Source organism: Haliotis rufescens, unplaced genomic scaffold (assembly GCF_023055435.1).
Source record: "Haliotis rufescens isolate VD_foot unplaced genomic scaffold, xgHalRufe1.0.p SCAF_2, whole genome shotgun sequence".
NCBI lineage: Eukaryota > Metazoa > Mollusca > Gastropoda > Lepetellida > Haliotidae > Haliotis > Haliotis rufescens.
Genome location: NW_025963890.1, coordinates 56,748,118 through 56,766,984, shown reverse-complemented (window position 1 = coordinate 56,766,984; position 18,867 = coordinate 56,748,118). Strand labels below are relative to the sequence as shown.

The window sequence follows — 18,867 nt, the reverse complement described above, 5'->3', positions numbered from 1 at the left end:
GGTCAGTGTCAAGGCTATTGGAGGTCACAGGGTCATGTAACCTTTAAGTAGTCCATCACAAGAAAGAGACCCCTCTTGGAAGTGCTGTAGGTCACTCACCCTTGCCTCCATGACCGAAGCAACAGCTGTTTGGGGTTTGACAGCCCAAGAGGTAACCTACACACCAGTCAAATAGTCCCAAATGCTGGCCTGCCATCAGTGCACAGTTTTGGCTTGGTTGAACTTCCTATATCAAAGATGTAGGATGGTGATACTTCACCTGGACCATCCTACTGACTGCCTAACGTTGCTGGAACGAGTGCTTCTCAAAAGTTAAATCCGCAATTTATACATCAAGAACATATTTCTTTATATAACATTCAGTCTGACCACTATGAACGGCCTCAATTCCTTGAGATTTTCGGGGATTCTTATGATCTCAACTAGACTAACATCTATGAAAACCTATAATTTTGATAAAAAAGCAACTACAAATATATCGAAAAGTAGCCCCTGTGAGATGGGATACTCTAAATTGGTGGAAAATCTAGAGATGCTTCGTTTTGGGCTATAACATTACAGTAGGGTCTCAGATGTTTACCACTTTGGTGAAACCCACGAGCACAAGTATGGTGCTGCCAAACCTAGAAACATAATCGGGGCGAACCAGGATTCGAACCCACAATCATAGGTTTCTGCGTACCCAAGGGGCGCAACTCTGCACAGTGAATCGCGGCGCCTTACACAACTGTTCCCCAGTCAAATACAAACAAGACTCACTGCTGTGCTCCTGCCACCAGAGTGATGCAGTGTTGTGTTTATTAAATTAAATACTGTATGTCACATTTATGCAGGTTCATCATCATAACTAGCAGCAATGCCACTTCTTCCTTCTGTTGCCTTGGTAACAGGTGTATCACCAAGGTTACGTTCAAGTCCCTGCCATGTTCTTGCTCCCAGGAACTCCCCTGTAACAAACACATACACTTACACACCATGTGAACAACCGACACTGGGCAGAGGTGATTTAGTTTTTGTTTAGGTAACAATGAATATTGATTACAAGTGAATGAAATTAGGAGATTTAAGTACAAAATGTTTCTTATTTGAACTCAAGTATGCTACATCAAAGGATCTGAAGTTCTAATAAAAATTACATTTTTTTTCCATTTTGACTATCAAACATTAATATGGATGAATGACTTATTTAATACCAAACACCTATTTGACAATATAAATACATCAACTGTAATATTAATCAGAACTTCCTGTGGTTAAAAATATGAAACTGGTTTAAGCGGAAGTATGTCAGTCAAAGGTCAAGTAGAACAGATACCTGATTCACTGCCTAGATAGACCTGGAGGGGAACCCAAGTGTCCAAAGCATTTACCAGTGTTTTAAGCCAAATCATTGCTGAGCATTTTTTAATATTGGCTTGTATCGTGCAACCACCAGTAGCTAAAGTGATATAGTAGTTGAGGTCATGATGCAAATCCTGCTGGGGTAGCATGCAGGAAGCTGACGCACTGTAAGTCCTGATGATCCCCAGCGAGGTGGCCTAGCTTTGGTTACTGGTGGCCGATACCCCATGTTTCAAACAGTTACAAATTTTGTTATACCCAAATATGTTACATAAATTTGTTTTTAAATATTACTTTGTATTCATGACCCCTTTGTATATATATATATCAACTTGTTCTCGTCGCTATATGGCTGATAAAATGTCAATGCAGTTTGAGTTTTCATGTATCGTATTGTGTATCATATCATACACCGTGTTATCGAGTTATGTAAACATATATATACATGTGATTCCATGGCATTTAATGAGCTATCCAAACAATTTCTGTATGTTTTTTGTTTCCAGAAACCTAAAAGAATTAGGTTATGCTGACGAGTGAACTACTGTTACATGATTGGCTGATAATAGAGTGGGTGTGGTTTCTATTGCCTTATTATGATAAACATTGTCAGTCGACTATGCTTTCGTAACGGGATCAGGTTGTCGGGCTTGGGTGGTTGGATTCGCTGACTTGGTTGATGCAAGTCATTGTATCCCAATTGCATGCATTGATGCCCATGATGTCAATCACTGCATTATCTCGCCCAGACTTGATTAGTTACAGACCGCTGTCAAATAGCTGCAATATTGCTGTGTGCGGCTTTAAACAACAAATAAACAAACAAACACTGATTTCATATTGTTGTCTACTGTCTTTTATGTTACTTTTGTTGACTTATTTATAAGACTTGACTTCAATATCATAATTTTATTCCTCCATAAGTACAAAAAATATTGAAGTCAATTCTTAAGAATCATATTGCATCAAGGGTATCATTACCGTGCTACATTTGGATAATTCAAATCTGATCACAAAGTAAGAGCTTGGGGCTTGTTGGTCATGTTGGTAGATCCCACCCTTGTTCGTCCTACAAAGACTGTGCTACGTACCCGCTGACTGGGCCTGGACTGTAGCGACGGCCATGTTCTGGTCCCGCGACACAAGAGCCGTACTGGCTGCCATCAGTTCAGTCTCACTCTGCGTCCCCAGCACCCGTATCTGATTGCTGATGAGGGACACATCCGCCACAGTTTCCGCTTCCTGGTCGGCTGGAATCTCCACATATGATGCAGCACCTGTAACCATGGTAACCATGGTGATGGATCGTTTTGTAAAAACTTATAAGGCTAATTGATGTTTTGTGGTTTTTGCAGCTATATGACAGCAGCCTGTAAATAATCAATCTGACCAAACAATCCAGTGATTGACTGACTTAGTCACCTCATACACTAAGCATCAGTTGCTGGGGACCTCATTCCAACCTGAATCTCCATTGAATGAAATCTGATGAGTAATTGGAATGTGTCTAAATATTTCGTAGGCAGAATACTAAATGTGAAGTAAAGGAAAACAAGGCAAAAGGTGAGCAAGGTTCACTAATAATACCCCCGACCTCAACTCAAACATCAGCTTAAGATCAATTTTGACATTGTAGATATATATATATTGATGCCTTACCATTTAAGCTGATTTCACTAAAAAGCACAATGATAAAACACTGTCATGGCATAATTCAAAGTTGCACTGGTGCATCACAGTAGTTTTTGGGGAATAACAATATTTCTAAGTTCAAAACTTGAAGAAAGCATAATTTTCTCAACTTATCAAAATCAAACCTTGCACTGCACCTCTCCTATTGGTATAGAAATGGTACCCCCAATTGGAAAAGAATCCATTAAGTAGTCTTCAAGTCATAGGTCACAAATTCTTAAGTAAAAAAACATTCTCAGTTAAAAACATTAAAAAAAAATCATATTTTTTCAGAAAATACACATATCAACATCAAGCTTTACGCTGCATTTCTCTTATTATTTTAGAAAGTATTCCTTAACTTTGAAAAGAAATCCATGTAGAAGGCCTGAAGTTATAGGTTGCACAAAAGTTTAAGTAAAACAACTCTAAGTAAAAAATTGAAGAATAGCTATATTTTTTCAGAAAATCCACATATTGAAATCAAACTTCACACTGCATCTCTCCTATTGGTATAGAAAGTTTTCACAAAGTTTGAAAAGAATCTATGCAGTAGTTTTCAAATTATAGGTGGCACAAAAAAATGTCCTCAGAGAATGGGCGGACAGATTGACAGAATTCCTTGGTGTAACTAAACACCCATGCCCTTTTAGGTTGGGTGCAAAATAATCTAAACTTAATTTGCATCCTACCAGATATCTATCTGCCATATTTGTTTGATGCTTTTTCTGTTGGAGGTCAAAGTGAGCCAACCAACTGGCTTGTTCAAAAATATTTCTCAGTTGCAAAACATTGTATGTATGTAGGGTCTAACATACTTGTCTGCCCTTGATTCGCGCTAAGCGGCAGATTTTTATGCAATCATCAGGGTAAAAAGAAGAACCATCTTTTAAAGTCTTTTTGAAAGACGCGCCTGGGGATCAAACCACCGGACCTGCCTCTCTCCGGGCGGATGCTCTACCACTAGACCACGGAGGCGGTCTCAACCAAACAAAGAGAGTGAGTATTGTTTTACGCCGCTTTTAGCAATATTCCAGCAATATCACGGTGGGGGACACCAGAAATGGGCTTCACACATTGTACCCATGTGGGGAATCGAACCCGTGTCTTCTGCGTGACGAGCGAACGCTTCAACCACTAGGCTACCCCACCACCCCCAACCAAACAAAGAGTTTAATGATTTCATACTTTATGCCTGTATTAGTCTGGGGGGAAAAAGAAAAGAAAGTTTGTTTAGTTTGGGCCTCACATGAAGATAGTAGTGTTCCCTTATTTCTCTGTTTGAACATTCATGTATAGTTACAAATCTCAAAGGAAAGCATGTGGACTTGAGATCCAAGAATTACCTCCCTTCCCTTGACACTGTCACAATGGCTACAAGACCACAACCGAGCACTCACCTGGTAGAATTTCTTGAAAATCTGTGATATAGTCCCCAGTCCATTCCCTTTCACTGTTCAGAGCTATTTCCATCTCAAATGGTGTCACAACAGGCTTATAAAACTCTGATGAGTCAATCAAGGTGTTTTCGGGACACGACACCAGCACAAAAACATCAATCTCCATAAAGTTGGCAAGCTTTGCCACGTTCAGCTTCCCAACCACAAAAGTATAGCTTTTCTTACCAGCAATCTTGATAAGTTTTTTCAGCCTATTCATAACCTCCAAATAATTGGCCACTCCTAATGTACCTGCTACAATCCCCACAATACTTGCATCCTTGACTCGCTCGATCATGTAGTAGCGTTTCATCAAAGCCTTGTTTACATTCAGGGTCTCTCGTCTCCCGATACAGGACTCTGGATCATATGTATAGAAGGCACACTTGGTAAAGTTCATCATGAGATTAGTCAGAGCAAGGCTCTCCCCGCCGAGGTAGAAGATGCTGTAGTTGTGGATGAGTTCAGACTCCGGGAGCCGAACAGTTCGGTTGCACCTGGTGAATACTGGTGACCTTGACTTGTCTTGTGCCGAATCAGATTCAGAATTAGGCGTCAGGAGTCTTGATAACACTAAAGACTTGTGTGACTTCTGAAGTTCATTGAAGATGTCATCTGAAAGTATCAATGTAACTTTTTAAAAAGATTATTGCAAAATATAAGTGTCTGAAAGATGGGTTCGTCTTTCATTTATCTTCCATGATAAGTGTGTATACAGGCATGGTGTCATATGTCGCTTAAACATGACTCACAGCTACCTGCTAAATCAGTATCTGATCATTATTTATTTGTTTGAGACAGCATGGTCTTGGGAGAAGGTCACAACTGTTTTCAAGGAAGTCTTTGCTAGGTGTCTACAAGTTGGAAGAAAGAAGACATAAAACTCTGTATAAAGGAATTTGTTTTAGATGGTTTACAAATTTTTCCCCCCAAAAAAATCTGTTTGGTAGGGGAAAATTATATTTTTAAAATACAAATTAATACAAGACAAGGCAAGGTACCCAGATGTGGTTGGAGTTACTTCCCCTTACTGTCAACACTGCATTGTCACGTAAATCATTGCAGAAGTGATTTTCTTCTGCAATGTAGAGAGTTTTGATTGCAAAGTCGTCTTACTACTACGTTGCAAAATTCCAGAAATATATATTGTTTTATTTGAATACAAAGGTTTTTGGGGGTTAGCAGTGATAAAACTATTTCAAAATTTTGATAATTTTTTTTCTCCATTTTCTCAGTAATTTGGGATCAAAGGATCCCTAAACCAAATTTTTAAAAAAGCCTAACAATGTTTCAGGTCTACTTCTGACCCCTTCATCAAGTGTGTCAACCTGATGGAAGTCTACATGTTATAACAAGCCATGGGTACTGGGACCTATTCTGCCTAATCTTCCCGAGGCAAGGGAGTTAACTGACCATAAAAGTCAAGTTTCCACCCTTGACGAACCAGGCTGGAACTTCTGGGCTTGATCATAGCCCCACCAGTGGCTATTACAAGTTATGTCCCTTCTATGTCCCCCCTACTGACCAATCAGATTCGTCCTCTCATATCATTTGCATTTGCCCAGTCAAGAAAATCTTATCGATAATAAAAATCCTAGTTGTAATTAAATGCTCTCGAAGTGCATCAAATCATGTGAGCACCTTGATTAAAAACATGAAAAGATGTGGAAAATATGTGTTGATGCCAAGTTGACATTAAACATGCTTTGTAAATCCTGCAATTCAACAAATTTGGCACAGCACTTCCACCTCCGTGGTCTAGTGGTAGAGCTTCCACCCAGAGAGCAGAAGGTCCTGGGTTTGATCCCCGGCCGCATCATACCAAAAGACGTTAAAAGATGGTACTTGTTGTTACCCTGTCTGGCGCTCGGCATTAAGGGGCTATAACAAGGACTGGTCGGCTCGGAGTCAGTATACTGTGTCTGAGTGGTGTATTCATGTTAAACTGCGGCATGGTATCTCAGTGGGCTAGCACTATAAATCAGCATCAGTCCGGACTAGTACAAGCAGCCACACACACACGTGCATGCACGTCGCTATATAAGTGCAATAATCTTGAACGCGACGTTAAACCCAATTTCACCTCACCTCACCTCACCATGTTGTTTATGAACCAGATGTCGATATCGTTTTTTGATAGGATTTTGACTGAAATAGGCATAGACTCATTAGTCCAGCCAAAACATAACTCCATGATTCCAGCCTATATCAGCAAGGGCTGAAACTAAACTCTTAAAGTCAGTTAACTCCCTTGCCACAGGAAGCTGATTCTGCCTCAGAATTACTAGAATATTTACAATATTCAGTAAAGTATACTAACCAACAATGTAAGCATAGTATGTGTCATACAAGACAACTACTTTGCTCTCTTCATCCGGAAACAACTCTCGGAACTTGACAAAACAGTCTGATTGGTCAACAGGCCTCTGTCCAAAGATGAACAAAACTGGTAAGCGCTTGGTCACACTCAGACATGAACGTCCGAAATGGATTATGCAATCAGCAGCATTGTGCTGGGCTGCTATCTCGTCCACACAACAGCTGATAAACAAAACAAAAAAATAAATCCGTGAATTGTATGAATAGGACAGAATCATATTGATGTAAGCTGCTAGAGTGAGTGAGCTGGGTTTACTCACCATTTACCAATATTCCAGCCACATCATGACTGGGGACACCAGTAATGGACTTTACACAGGTACTCAAAGATGGATAGATCCCCAGAATATAACAAATTTTATATTATTATATAAACACAGTATCCTAGAAGATTTTTAAACTAATTAAAAATGTAGCATCGCGGATGAACCCATCCTTTGATTATCCATGGTATTATGTCTCCATTCTGTCTTGTATTGTTATGATAAATACCCTGGACCAATTTTATACTGGTCTTAGTACCGTATTCGACGTAATAAGCACCCCGCTCTAATAAGCACCCATGGTGATATTTAGTGAACAATCCCAATTGGCATCCCTTCTGATTGATCAATGTACACAAGGCTTATTTTTTCGCGTATAATACGCACCCGTGTGTTATATGCACCCTTAATCATGGGCAATTTGATTCTGGAAAAATATATCTGTCGTAGATAAACATTTAAAGTTGTCAGCATAAACCACGAAATTTATCTTTCAACTCTGTTTTTTTCACCATAATAATATTCTAATAAGAGCCCCCTATTTCTAATTTTGAGAGCGCCCTGGGCGCTTATTACGTCTAATACAGTATTGCAAGTGACCGGACCATCTTACTCTCTTATCACTTATTTAGCACAGCAAGGACGGATCCAACATTTGACTTGCATCAACCAAGTCAGCGAGCCTGACCACCAATTAAACGCCTTTTACGACAAGCATAGTCGCCTTTTACGGCAGGCATGGGTTGCTGAAGACCTATTCTAACCCAGATCTTCACAGGTCTATTCTGTTTCATCACCTAAATGTATACCTTCCGTATGATGTATCACCCAGGATAAACAATTTGGCAGTTGTTGACTTCTCTAGCTCTTGTACAATCCTTGCTGAGTCACACAGAAGGTTATCTGGAAGCTGAATCGCTACCTGCAAATATACCAATATTGTCTTGGTGATATGTAGACACCACAAACTAGGCCTTTGACAGGAAACTCGGGTACGCAGGTGCGGTGGATTCAGGAATAGGACCCAGGTGCCCACTGGACTACCTAGGCCCGTGGTTGGTCTGTGCCCGTGGTATCTCAGTGAGCTAGCACTATAAAATCAGCATATGTCCGGACTAGTACAAGCAGCCACAAACACACACACGTGCATGCACATCCCTATATAAGTGCAATAATCTTGGATGCGACTTTAAACCTTGTTAGGTACAGTTGTTAAAATTTGTTTCAATATAATAAATATTTCACAATAGCTAACTTTATTATATATCCAGGGTTGACAGCATTTGGGTACATACTAATCATGCATATAACATTGTTTTTTAAATATAGCATGTCTAATTGAGCATAAGAACATACAACTGAATAAGAAAACTTAATGGTTACTCATAATTTCAGATGACACTGTGTGAAAAAAGTGTGGTTAAAAAAATAAAAGAATTGGTTCTCAGGCTGGTTTTGAAAATATAGTGCGGTTGGGTGGTGTATTTTTTTTCTTTTTGTTGTTGTTGTTGTTCAAACTGGTATTTAACCAAATAAATAGTAGTGTAACTAAATAAACCATTATGTGCAATCAACCGTGGAAAGGGCCTCCCTACATAAAAGTGTTCCTTAATGAGTAAAATACTGGAATACAGTATTTGACTACCGTTGGACTTGGTTTTTTTTGTTTTTGTTATTAAAAATGAAAATAAAAATGAATTGTGCAGCAAACTTGATGATGCAGGCGTTCCCTGAGAACCAAGACTATTATTTTTTTTAGCCTTACTGTGAGGGAGTTAAAATTTAACGCCGCATCAGCATTATTTCAGCCATATAGCGACCTTTTTAGCCTAACAGAACAATAAAACAACTCTTCATATAATTACCCTTGTGAAATTGCCAGATTTTATCCATTCACTACATCTTTGAATTTCATACACTCTTGGGATATCATCGGTCTTTACATCTGCCAGAACATCAATATCTGTCTTCTGATTCACAACATCAGGCGAGAAAAATGCTGATGTCATTTTCACCGTCTTCAATCTGGAAGAGAAATAGAATGTTAACCATGCCCTTCAATACCATCTGAATGATCATGTGGAAGACAACAATGAGAATTTTGACAAGGCACTATACAGGTGTTTTGAAGTTTAATCAAAGGTTGTTTTTTTTCGGGCCATTTGCAAGCAGTTGCACCAGATAGGCCTAAAGGTAAGCCGAACGACACAGAAACAATGTCTCAGTTTCTCATTGAATATATGCTCTGGAGTATGTAAGAGAGGCTTATTAACAGTAAAAGCATGGGTTTTAGTTATTCGAATGGAACTCATTCACAACCAGCTGATCAATATCAGAATTTGTGTTTTCTTTATTATGCATAATTTTTACAAACTTCATGTATTAAAAAAGCCAAAGGATTGTCGTGAAATGGCAGACAAAAGTTTCTCAAGTTATCATGGTTATCAGCTGGTTTATAAATGTGAATGAGATGTTGGGTGAACAGAATTATCTCCCTTGCTCCATATATGACAACAACGACTCTCTAATCGCGTGTAGTACCTTTACAAGCTTGTCACAGTTATCAATCCTATAATAAATCGTGACTATGTGTTCGCTTCTTGCAATCCGTAGTTATTAGATGTTTCAAATTCGCTTAGTATACAAACACTGTAAAGAAATGTGTTCATCATGTGCGTCATGACTTTACATGGGCGCAGCCATATATGTTTTCGATTTTGCATTGTGGGATAGAGCGCATGCGCAGAAATGGTTAAACGGATTTGAGCGCCATTTACGACTTTATTGACAGTAACAACCAAAACATTTGAATTTGATGGTGTAATCAACAGTTAACCAAAATGCACATTAAGTCGATGGTCGTTGATGGCTTCAAGTCATACGCCCAACGTACGGAAATAAATGGATTTGATCCATTATTCAACGCTATTACAGGTTTGAATGGAAGTGGAAAATCAAACATCCTCGATGCGATATGTTTTCTTCTCGGCATTACCAATCTTTCACACGTAAGTATCATACTTATGTTAAGTAAATCACTTGAAACAATACTTTGTTAGGGTTAACGACCGTGAAGTGTATTCACAGTTATTCGATCTTGACAGATAAAGTCTTCACCAATAAGGTTTGTGACCAGCTGATGTCAGACACCAACTTAAGACCAAGCATGATCAGCAACATCATGATGTAGGGGGGGCATAATATTTCCGAGTTCCGTGATGGGATTCGAACCACCGACCGTGTTATCCAAAGCCCCCCAAAATCAGATGCCTGGTCTAACTGGCATTTCACTTAGCCAAAGAGTTGAAGTTTTAAACCCGTTAGCAAGCGAGTGATGCAAATTGGCACAAGCCCAAGTTTTTCAATGTTACATATGCCAGTTATGGGCCTAGTAGAATTCTGAATTGCAGGCTTTTTGATGATTGTAATATCACACACTGGGCTGGTAAACATAATAAACTGTTATGGTTCATTTGCATCCCTGCAAGCTGTCAAGCACAAGAACTTGATGATCGCGTGTATAGCATGATACGTTCACATAGAAATTATCACACCCCTACACAAATAGGCTAGAGGAGTGACACCCGCCATCTTGATCCTTATTTAAGATTTCGTCGGTTCGAATCACATCTTTGTATTGCATGAAATGCGAATGACACTTATTTCAACCTATTGGCACTTGCTAAACAAACCATAGTCTACGCAATTGTGTTAATCTGTGGTCACCTTGCCTTTTATTTATTATGAAACAACCATCAGATCTCAAACCTAAGCTTCTCTGCTGAGGTAAAAAAGAAAAAGGTGGCCTGAAATTGCAGCACCACACAGGTTTGCTCCACCCCCCATTATGTATGCCAGCAGTCAGTCCAGGTATCATAAAACAGTCAGCCATGTGCAGCGTTAGAAATTGGCACTAGTCCTGTAGTCCTTTCCAAACTGCCCAATAGTTAAGGTATCCTAAGGACTTGTAGAAATTGGCCCATTTTAAGGGTTTGGCTATATGGTATCATTATAAGGACTAGTGGGGAAAAACTTAGTTTCTAACCCTGCGTATGTATAGTGTAATGTAACATGTGGCACGGATTTACAGAGCCTGTGACATGTCACTTCATCTTTGTGGAGCTATTTTAAGTCAGTGCCACCAAGCTGTTGCGTTTTGGAGAAAATAAACTTAACAAAGGTACCAATCTGTGTTTCGCAATCACTTGTAATCCATGCGGCCAAGATGGGGATCATCCTGATTATTTTGTCACAGGTGGGGGTTCACTTGTACTTCTTCTGAAATCACCAATTCATCTTCCAAGAAATATTCACATTCCATGATAACTTAAAAACTATTGTCAGAGTCGGACATATCCGCAAGTTGTGATAAGGATATCATAAAAAGGAACAAAGGAAGTACGATCGGTGATCCATCATTTTATGTACACAGATCAGCGAATCTTTTAAACACAGAAAAGAAATAGTATGTGGTTGCTGGTTTGGTTTGGGACCATGTTGCAATACACAGCCAGTTTCTGGATTATGTGGAGTTACCGCCCTTGGCAACTATATAAGTAGTAGAGCGCTTTGGTTACGACAGTCTTCCTCAGAAGTTTTTGCAATGAGGTCACGCGACTTGTTGCTAGACTCAACTCACTGACTTTGCCCCTTTGGTTCCACTATGAAGGCAAAAAAACAGCTGATTCATGCACATTTCCTATTCCCTGCCAATCATTATGATTGTAACTAAACTAAATTGATAAATGCACCAGCATGATTAGTATGGATAGATTCCTACAGTTATCAACACAAGTAAAGATATGGACAAGCAAAGTAAATTCCATCTTTTCACATGTTTCAGGTCCGAGCTGGTAACTTACAAGATTTGGTGTACAAAAGTGGTCAAGCAGGAGTCATCAAGGCAACTGTCAGCATCACATTCGACAACAATGACAAGAAACAGAGCCCTTTGGGGTATGAACAGTATGATGAGATCACAGTTACACGACAGGTAGGATCATTTCTGCTGGTTACTCAGGTTACTTGAAGTTGCTTAAAACTAACTGTAAGCAGTTACTCATGTTGTAGGAAAATGAAATGAAAAAAATAATGATCTCGGTAAAACAAGTTACATGATGAAGTCTTTGATAGGCATTTAGAAGTTAGGAGAACATGAATACATGACACAAGTTATGGATAACAACGTTTCAGAGCTACTTCTTGCTCCTTGATCAACATGATCAAGTGAATGCCTTTTGGGGTATGAACAGTGCTAAACTGTATAAACAGGCATTCACCTGCTGAAGGAGCAAGAAGTAGCTCTGAAATGTCCCGATCAAGAAAAAAAAGTTGCTATCCATGAAAAGTGTCATGTATTCAAGGAGTGATCAGGTGATGTCAGGTGTCTTTATGGTGTATCCATTTTTCCAGGTGGTCATTGGAGGACGTAACAAGTACCTCATCAATGGAAGCAATGCCAACAATGCCCGAGTCCAGGATCTCTTCAGATCTGTCCAGCTCAACGTCAACAATCCCCATTTTCTTATCATGCAGGGGCGGATTACCAAGGTTCTCAACATGAAACCACCAGAGGTAAATTTGTTCGAGACTTCTAAATTTTTTAACTTATCCTGCATTACTCCGTATTGCATTTACTGCTATGTTTGACAGAGAGACGAACTGTGTGAGATCCAGCTGCTGAAGAAAGTTGTCCCAACCAGCCCAGGAGGCAGCGCCCTCTCACAGTCGGCACGTGACCCGGAAGTCATGACGTCACACCAAAAGACATAACTGCTTTGTCACCTCCACGGACGGACGTACTTTGTATCCCTTGTGGAAATTAAAGCTTATTATTTGTTTTTTATATTTTGCGTGTTTCTACATTCATTATATGCTGCTACATTGTTACCTGTTATGGGCCGTGACCTTAGGGTCTTCCCATTCGTAAATTGTAACGTTTATCGCTCGTCTGTGGCTCACGTCACAGTAATTTACGGGCGCAATGTTGTTCCCGTCATTTTGTTTTCTTTCCCGCCATTTTGGCCATTCACCACGTGGCCACGTAATGTCGTGTTCTGCGTTTTGAATTCTCTCTTTGGCTTGGGTAATACATTACATTTATGTATGTTGTTTTGGTGTGCTTAAAGCCTTGCCTTTTCGCTACCTCTCAGCGTAATTGTTTCTTCTCATAAACTTCAATATAATACAAAGTTTATGAGTTACATTATGTCTCCCGTACTCTGTGGTTTTGCCACATGGTTACGTGTTTGCTTAAGGCTTTGCCTTTTCGCTCCCTTTTAGCGTACTTGTTTATCTCATAAACTTTAATAAAATATACTGTTTTTGAGTTACTTTATGCTTCCCATACTTTGTGATTGGCCACACATTATGCTTCCCGCACTTTGTGGCTTTGCCACATAGTTATGTTTTGCTTAAATTCCAGATTTTCTGCCTCGCTGCACTTGTTTCCGCGGGAACAAATCTGGTCGGGGCCGCCCCTTTCTGCCGTGATTGTACGACGCCCTGTACTTTACAAGGCAGTGCCGATGTTGCAGTCATTCGTCGCTGTGATCCTTCAGCTCATGCGAGTATCCAGGACACACCTCGCTCAACGTGCTCGTCGACCCCCACCTACGTTGACGGCAGCAGCGCTCAGCGGAGCTTCACGGCGGCTCCCAACGTAGAGTCTGCCTCCCATGGCACGACATACGACCGTTCACGGTCTCCTACTCCACCGGCGGCTCAAGCGCTCCCAACGTAGAGTCTGCCTCCCCTGGCACGACATACAACCGTTCACGGTCTCCAACACCGTCAACGCTGATTTCTCCGGCGCCTCCGATGACTCGGCGCCTCTGACGATGCGGCGCCTCTGATGACACGGCGCTCCCGGCGCCTCTGATGACGCGGCGCTCCCGGCGCCTCTGATGACTCGGCGCCGCTGATGACTCGGCGCCGCTGATGTCTCGGCGCTCAACAAGCTTCATGACTTGTTCATGACAAGCTGATGACTCGGCGCCTCCGATGACTCGGCGCCGCTTATGTCTCGGCGCCTCCGGCGCCTCTGATGTCTCCGCGCTCCGGCGCCTCCGCATCCTCTGATGTCTTCGGCGCTCAACAAGCTTCAGAACAACAAGCTTTATCAAGCTCAGATCAACGAGCCGACCATCCGATCTTCTACTGCGGCTTAAGGGGCACCATCGGCAATCGCCTCCCCGGCGCCACTGCCCTCTTCTCTTGCTGCCGTCTCATAACTCGTCACACGGAGAAGCATGGTGAAACAACTGTCGCCGCTCCTTTCGCTACTCTCCCGTCGGTCTTTGGGATCGTGACTATCGTTCTACTTCCTGGGTGGAATCATTTCAACCAATAGACAGTTGGTCTGATTCAACTTGCCCACTGAGACGTTATCCATAATCCCGTCGTTTAAAGCGCTATGATTCCGGAGAGATGACCTGCGGGTTTCCATCGAAACAGAGCGTCATGTGAACAGCGTCTGTATCAGATTCGACGACGACATCCACTTACAAAGAGTTTACTTCGTCGACATCGCAGACATCAACGCTGTTCTACCCTACCCTAGCGCCAGCGTTCCTGAGAGAGACTCTTCCTCGGCGCTCCCCGGGTTTTCCACGACGCCCATGGGGTTCCGTGTTTTATCGCAAAACTCGGGTACACCACTTGATCGTCTCTCACACAGTTCATTGAGGATTGTCTGTGTGTGGAGTTTGCACCTCAGTTCCGACTCCAAGGCGCTTTTCTCGGCTACTGCGCAGAGTGATTTACATGTCACGTGTCAAGTACTCGGACTGTCAACAACTCCGACCGGATTTAGGTCAACTTACCATGGCAAGGGGTGCCATGTATTTCTACAGATTGGTTTCCATGTCTACCTGTACGCTTGGTGATACCACTCAACCAGGCGCCTGTCGCAGTCCATCCATGCACGGATGTTGGAAACAATAGACCTCCTCTACCAACACGGCTGTCACGAGGAACCTTGTTTCATCAACCCTTCGCTATAAGAACGATAGCGCCTATAGGCGTTCAAGGGATGGAAAAGATCGCCTTCCTTCGTCCGGTTTGATCTTTTCGACTACGACACCTTCCTATCTTCCGCCTTGACTACCGGACACAGTGTCGATTTGATACTTAAAGTCCCTCGGCCGTCCCACTGACCCCTGTTGCATACCTGCCTCGTATCGTGTTGTCGTCCTCCATTGTCACCTCGATATAAGGTCGAGGCGATCACACCTTTTTCCGAATCGTACCGACAGTACGCAATCGCAGACCCCTGTTGCTGACTACCTCCCCTGCCACCTTGTCAGTGGCTAGTGGCCCACGCCAGCCCACATTGTGACCACCTGTGATCCAGAGATCAACACCATTGGCACAGCTTATCCAGGACGGCACTTGCTGACAGTGCATTCTCGGTCACGCCCTGTTGATCGTGTCCACTGACGACGTCAACGTAGTGTGGTGTTTGCGGACCCAGAGTTCTCGCCCCTCTCCCGGCGCCACAAACTCGACCGGCGCCCCCGAGAATCACCATCTTCGGCGTTCCAGGCGCCTCAAGCTCTCCGACGCTTCACGCTCTCCGGCCAGACTATGTGAAACGGTCGACACCCCAACCCTAGATCTGTTTGCCTCATATCTGAATGTGGCCAGCTGTCGTCTTCCATTCCACCTGTGCCGGATACGACCGCTGTGGCAGTCGAAGCCTTCCATCGTTCCTGAGAAGGATTACGCGCGTACGCTTTATCGACTCCGGTTCTCCCTCCCACGGTTCTTCAGAGATCCAGGCCACTCGACCCCTGCCATTGACTTTGGTCTCGCCTTATTGGTCAGCCAGAAGTTGGGTTATCGACCTCCGAAACATAGCCAGAGACAACCCCTGGAACTTCCGGTGTGGTCCAACCTTCTGCTCCATCCACACGGTCTGTTGCCACACCCTCATACCCGCATGTTATCGTCTGCACGCCTGACACACATGCAGAAAGCCAAGGGCTATTCGGCTAGAGCGACCAAGGCTATTGCTTCAGCCCACCGTCCATCTACAGGGGGACTGTATGCTGATAAATGATGCTTGTTCCAGGCATTTTGTTCTGACAAACACCAGGATCCGATGACAGCGTCACCGCAGATCCTGGATCAGTTCCTTCTGTACTTGTGTAGCACCCATCGGTTGAAGGGCTTACCACCCCCACATACCTGGTCGCCATCTACTCCGTTCTGGCCATCCCGGACGATCGGAGAAAGACGAAAATTCCCGACCTACGGGCCTGGCTGCGCTCGTTCAGTCTTGAAGACCTGAAGACCAAGTTCGGACCGCCTGCGTTGGATCTGAATGTGGTCTTCAATGCCCTTCGAACCACTCCCCTCGTCTTCCTTCTTCGACCTTAAGTAGAAGACGGGTGTTTCTACTGGTTTTGACTACTGCCGCTCGAGTCCATGTACAGCACGCCCTCGACGTCTCCCATGCCCGGTTCGAATGCGGTACCCAGGGCGCCGTTCATCATGGACCGTACTGGGACATCAGCGTAAAGACTCAACTCCCAGGACAGCCTGATAGATCATTCCTTGTCCCCTCCCCCCTCGTCCAGTGTGGGTGCCGAGGATGAGGATGAGCGTCATTATGCCCAGTAAGGGCACTGAAGGTTATTCTACGATCTAAAGACTGCCGCAAGTCTAGGAAACACCTTTTTCTGCCGGTCTCCCCTTCGTCGCTGTCGTTGGTCAGCCGGAATACTTTTCCCTGTGGCTCCGGGTGGTCATCCTTAAAGCGTATGAGCCGCCGGATTGGACCCTCCCCCCAAAGGCTATTACCTGAAATAAAATGAGATCAGGGCGATCGTATTTACACTGGTTCTTCACGGTATACTGTTCCATCCCGTCGTTCGGGGAAGCCTGTTCGTGGCGATCTGACACCGCCTTCACCAACCACTACTTCCGTGCTGTAGCCTTGAAAGTTGTCGCCGGCGTTCACAGTTTTGGTCCCTGGTTGTAGCCCAACAGGTCATCTATCTCCGACGCCACTGATTCTCCGATACCCTGAGCGGGGCCCGTCGACCTTTCTGGTGTTTATCACCCCAGACGAGACGGCTCTCTTGCGTTCCGCATTCGCTCTTAGGTCAGTTTTAGTTTTGGGTTACCCGACTCATTCTATTGCTGTCACCTATCCGGGTTTTACTTTTTGCATCAACTCTTGTTTTCTGACGACAGGAATGGTAGTAGATGTGGACACCGGCGCCGACGCCGACGCCGCTGCTTCTCTGGTACCTGAGCGGTGCCCGTCGACCTCACCGGTGTTCCTTGCCTCCAGCCTAGAGGGCTCTCCTGCGTTTCGCATTCGCTCTTGGGATTGGTCGTAGATTTTGCTGCCGGCGCCGCTGATTCTTCGATTCCCCGAGCGGGGCCCGTCGAACTCTCTGGTGTTTATCACCTCAGATTAGCTCTAGGTTCTACTGCGTTTCGCTTTCGCTCTTCGGTAAGTTATATATTTTGGCTACACGCCTCATTGTATTTCGGTTACCTATTCGGGCGTTTCGTTTTTGCATCGACTCTTGTTTCCTGAAGACAGGAATGGTCGTAGATGTTCCGGTCATCACGTGTATGCGGTGCGGATTCATCGGACCTTGACGAGGGTTTAATATGGTTCACATCTGCAAGTATGCCCACAGGCCAAGCCGTCTGATAAAGATGCAATACGGAGTAATGCAGGATAAGTTAAAAAATTTAGTAAAATCTAAATATTTTTTACATTTGTATGCTTATCCTGCATTACGAAGTCTAAGTTCCCTCCCTTTCGCTACGCTACCTCCCCACGAAGTTTCAGATGTTATGTTTAAAGCAGTTATGTCTTTTGGTGTGACGTCATGACTTCCGGGTCACGTGCCGACTGTGAGAGGGCGCTGCCTCCTGGGCTGGTTGGGACAACTTTCTTCAGCAGCTGGATCTCACACAGTTCGTCTCTCTGTCAAACATAGCAGTAAATGCAATACGGAGTAATGCAGGATAAGTATACAAATGTAAAAAATATTTAGATTTTACTAAACTTATCTTACTTAACTCACAAATGATGAAGTTCACTGATTTATCAGTTAGCAGTAAAAGTAATAATTTTGATCTTATCCTGACTCTTACTTATTGCTCATCTCATCTCATTGCTGAAAGGCTGTGGAAACTTCCTGATCAGTGTTTCCTTGAGAACAGAAAAAAACAACTCACCCGAACTCACCCCTGAGCCGCTCATGCACACTGGAAGCACATGACCAATCCGGTAGACTCGACACTCTCATTTTTGCCCTAAAATTATAAGTTTTTTATATATGCCCCAAAACATTTTTGCTTGACTTACATTCTTCTAATATCTAATTAATATATCCAACAATTATTATTTTAATTTATCTTAAATTTGGATGACGGATATTTTGCACATTACCTCTTCGTCGTGCAGAGGAAGGAGTTAGACCATAAGAGAAGAGAATTATCACAATCTACATCATCTCCAGCCATTAAGAGAAAGAAGTGTGAGGTAACAGCTGCACCTTCTTCAGAGGAAGAGTTACCATCTGATATTACTGAAGAGGTCCAATTTGATCCCCCCTTCATCACAAAGTAAGGCTATGCCTACATGAAAGTCTTCCCAGGTCAACAGAGAGGTTGACACTCTGAGTTCGCCCTTGCCTACACAGACGAACTCGGGTCACATAAACCTGCCTTTTTAAATTACTGTTTTTTTTCCCCCCCATCTGACCTGCATGGTCTTTGCTCCAATTTTCGGGGGCGTTGCAGTT

General features: G+C 43.0%; 2 protein-coding genes across 4 annotated transcripts in view; one reads left to right on the top strand and one right to left on the bottom strand.

The window, feature by feature from the left end:
• Positions 1–762: 762 nt before the first annotated feature.
• LOC124141274 (2-(3-amino-3-carboxypropyl)histidine synthase subunit 2-like) lies at positions 763–18,371 on the bottom strand. 3 transcript variants are annotated; one of them, XM_046509249.2, is made up of 7 exons: positions 18,299–18,371; positions 8,959–9,118; positions 7,903–8,015; positions 6,772–6,992; positions 4,413–5,066; positions 2,433–2,618; positions 763–947 (listed from the first exon to the last, which is right to left on the bottom strand). In XM_046509249.2, the coding sequence occupies exons 1-7, from the start codon at positions 18,367–18,369 to the stop codon at positions 826–828; spliced, it is 1,527 nt and encodes a 508-aa protein (XP_046365205.2). In that variant the 5' UTR covers positions 18,370–18,371; the 3' UTR covers positions 763–825. The 3 variants fall into 3 exon arrangements, with proteins under 3 accessions (XP_046365205.2, XP_046365213.2, XP_046365220.2); XM_046509257.2 differs by lacking the exon at positions 18,299–18,371 and adding an exon at positions 9,635–9,799; XM_046509264.2 differs by lacking the exon at positions 18,299–18,371 and adding an exon at positions 9,742–9,777.
• LOC124141266 (structural maintenance of chromosomes protein 2-like) overlaps positions 9,846–18,867 on the top strand; it is a 41,758-nt gene continuing 32,736 nt past the window's right edge. Inside the window, exons 1-3 of the mRNA XM_048400214.1 lie at positions 9,846–10,101; positions 11,937–12,086; positions 12,506–12,667. Coding sequence (XP_048256171.1) covers positions 9,934–10,101; positions 11,937–12,086; positions 12,506–12,667 — 480 coding nt within the window. The 5' untranslated portion in view covers positions 9,846–9,933. The remainder of the gene's footprint in view (positions 10,102–11,936; positions 12,087–12,505; positions 12,668–18,867) is intronic.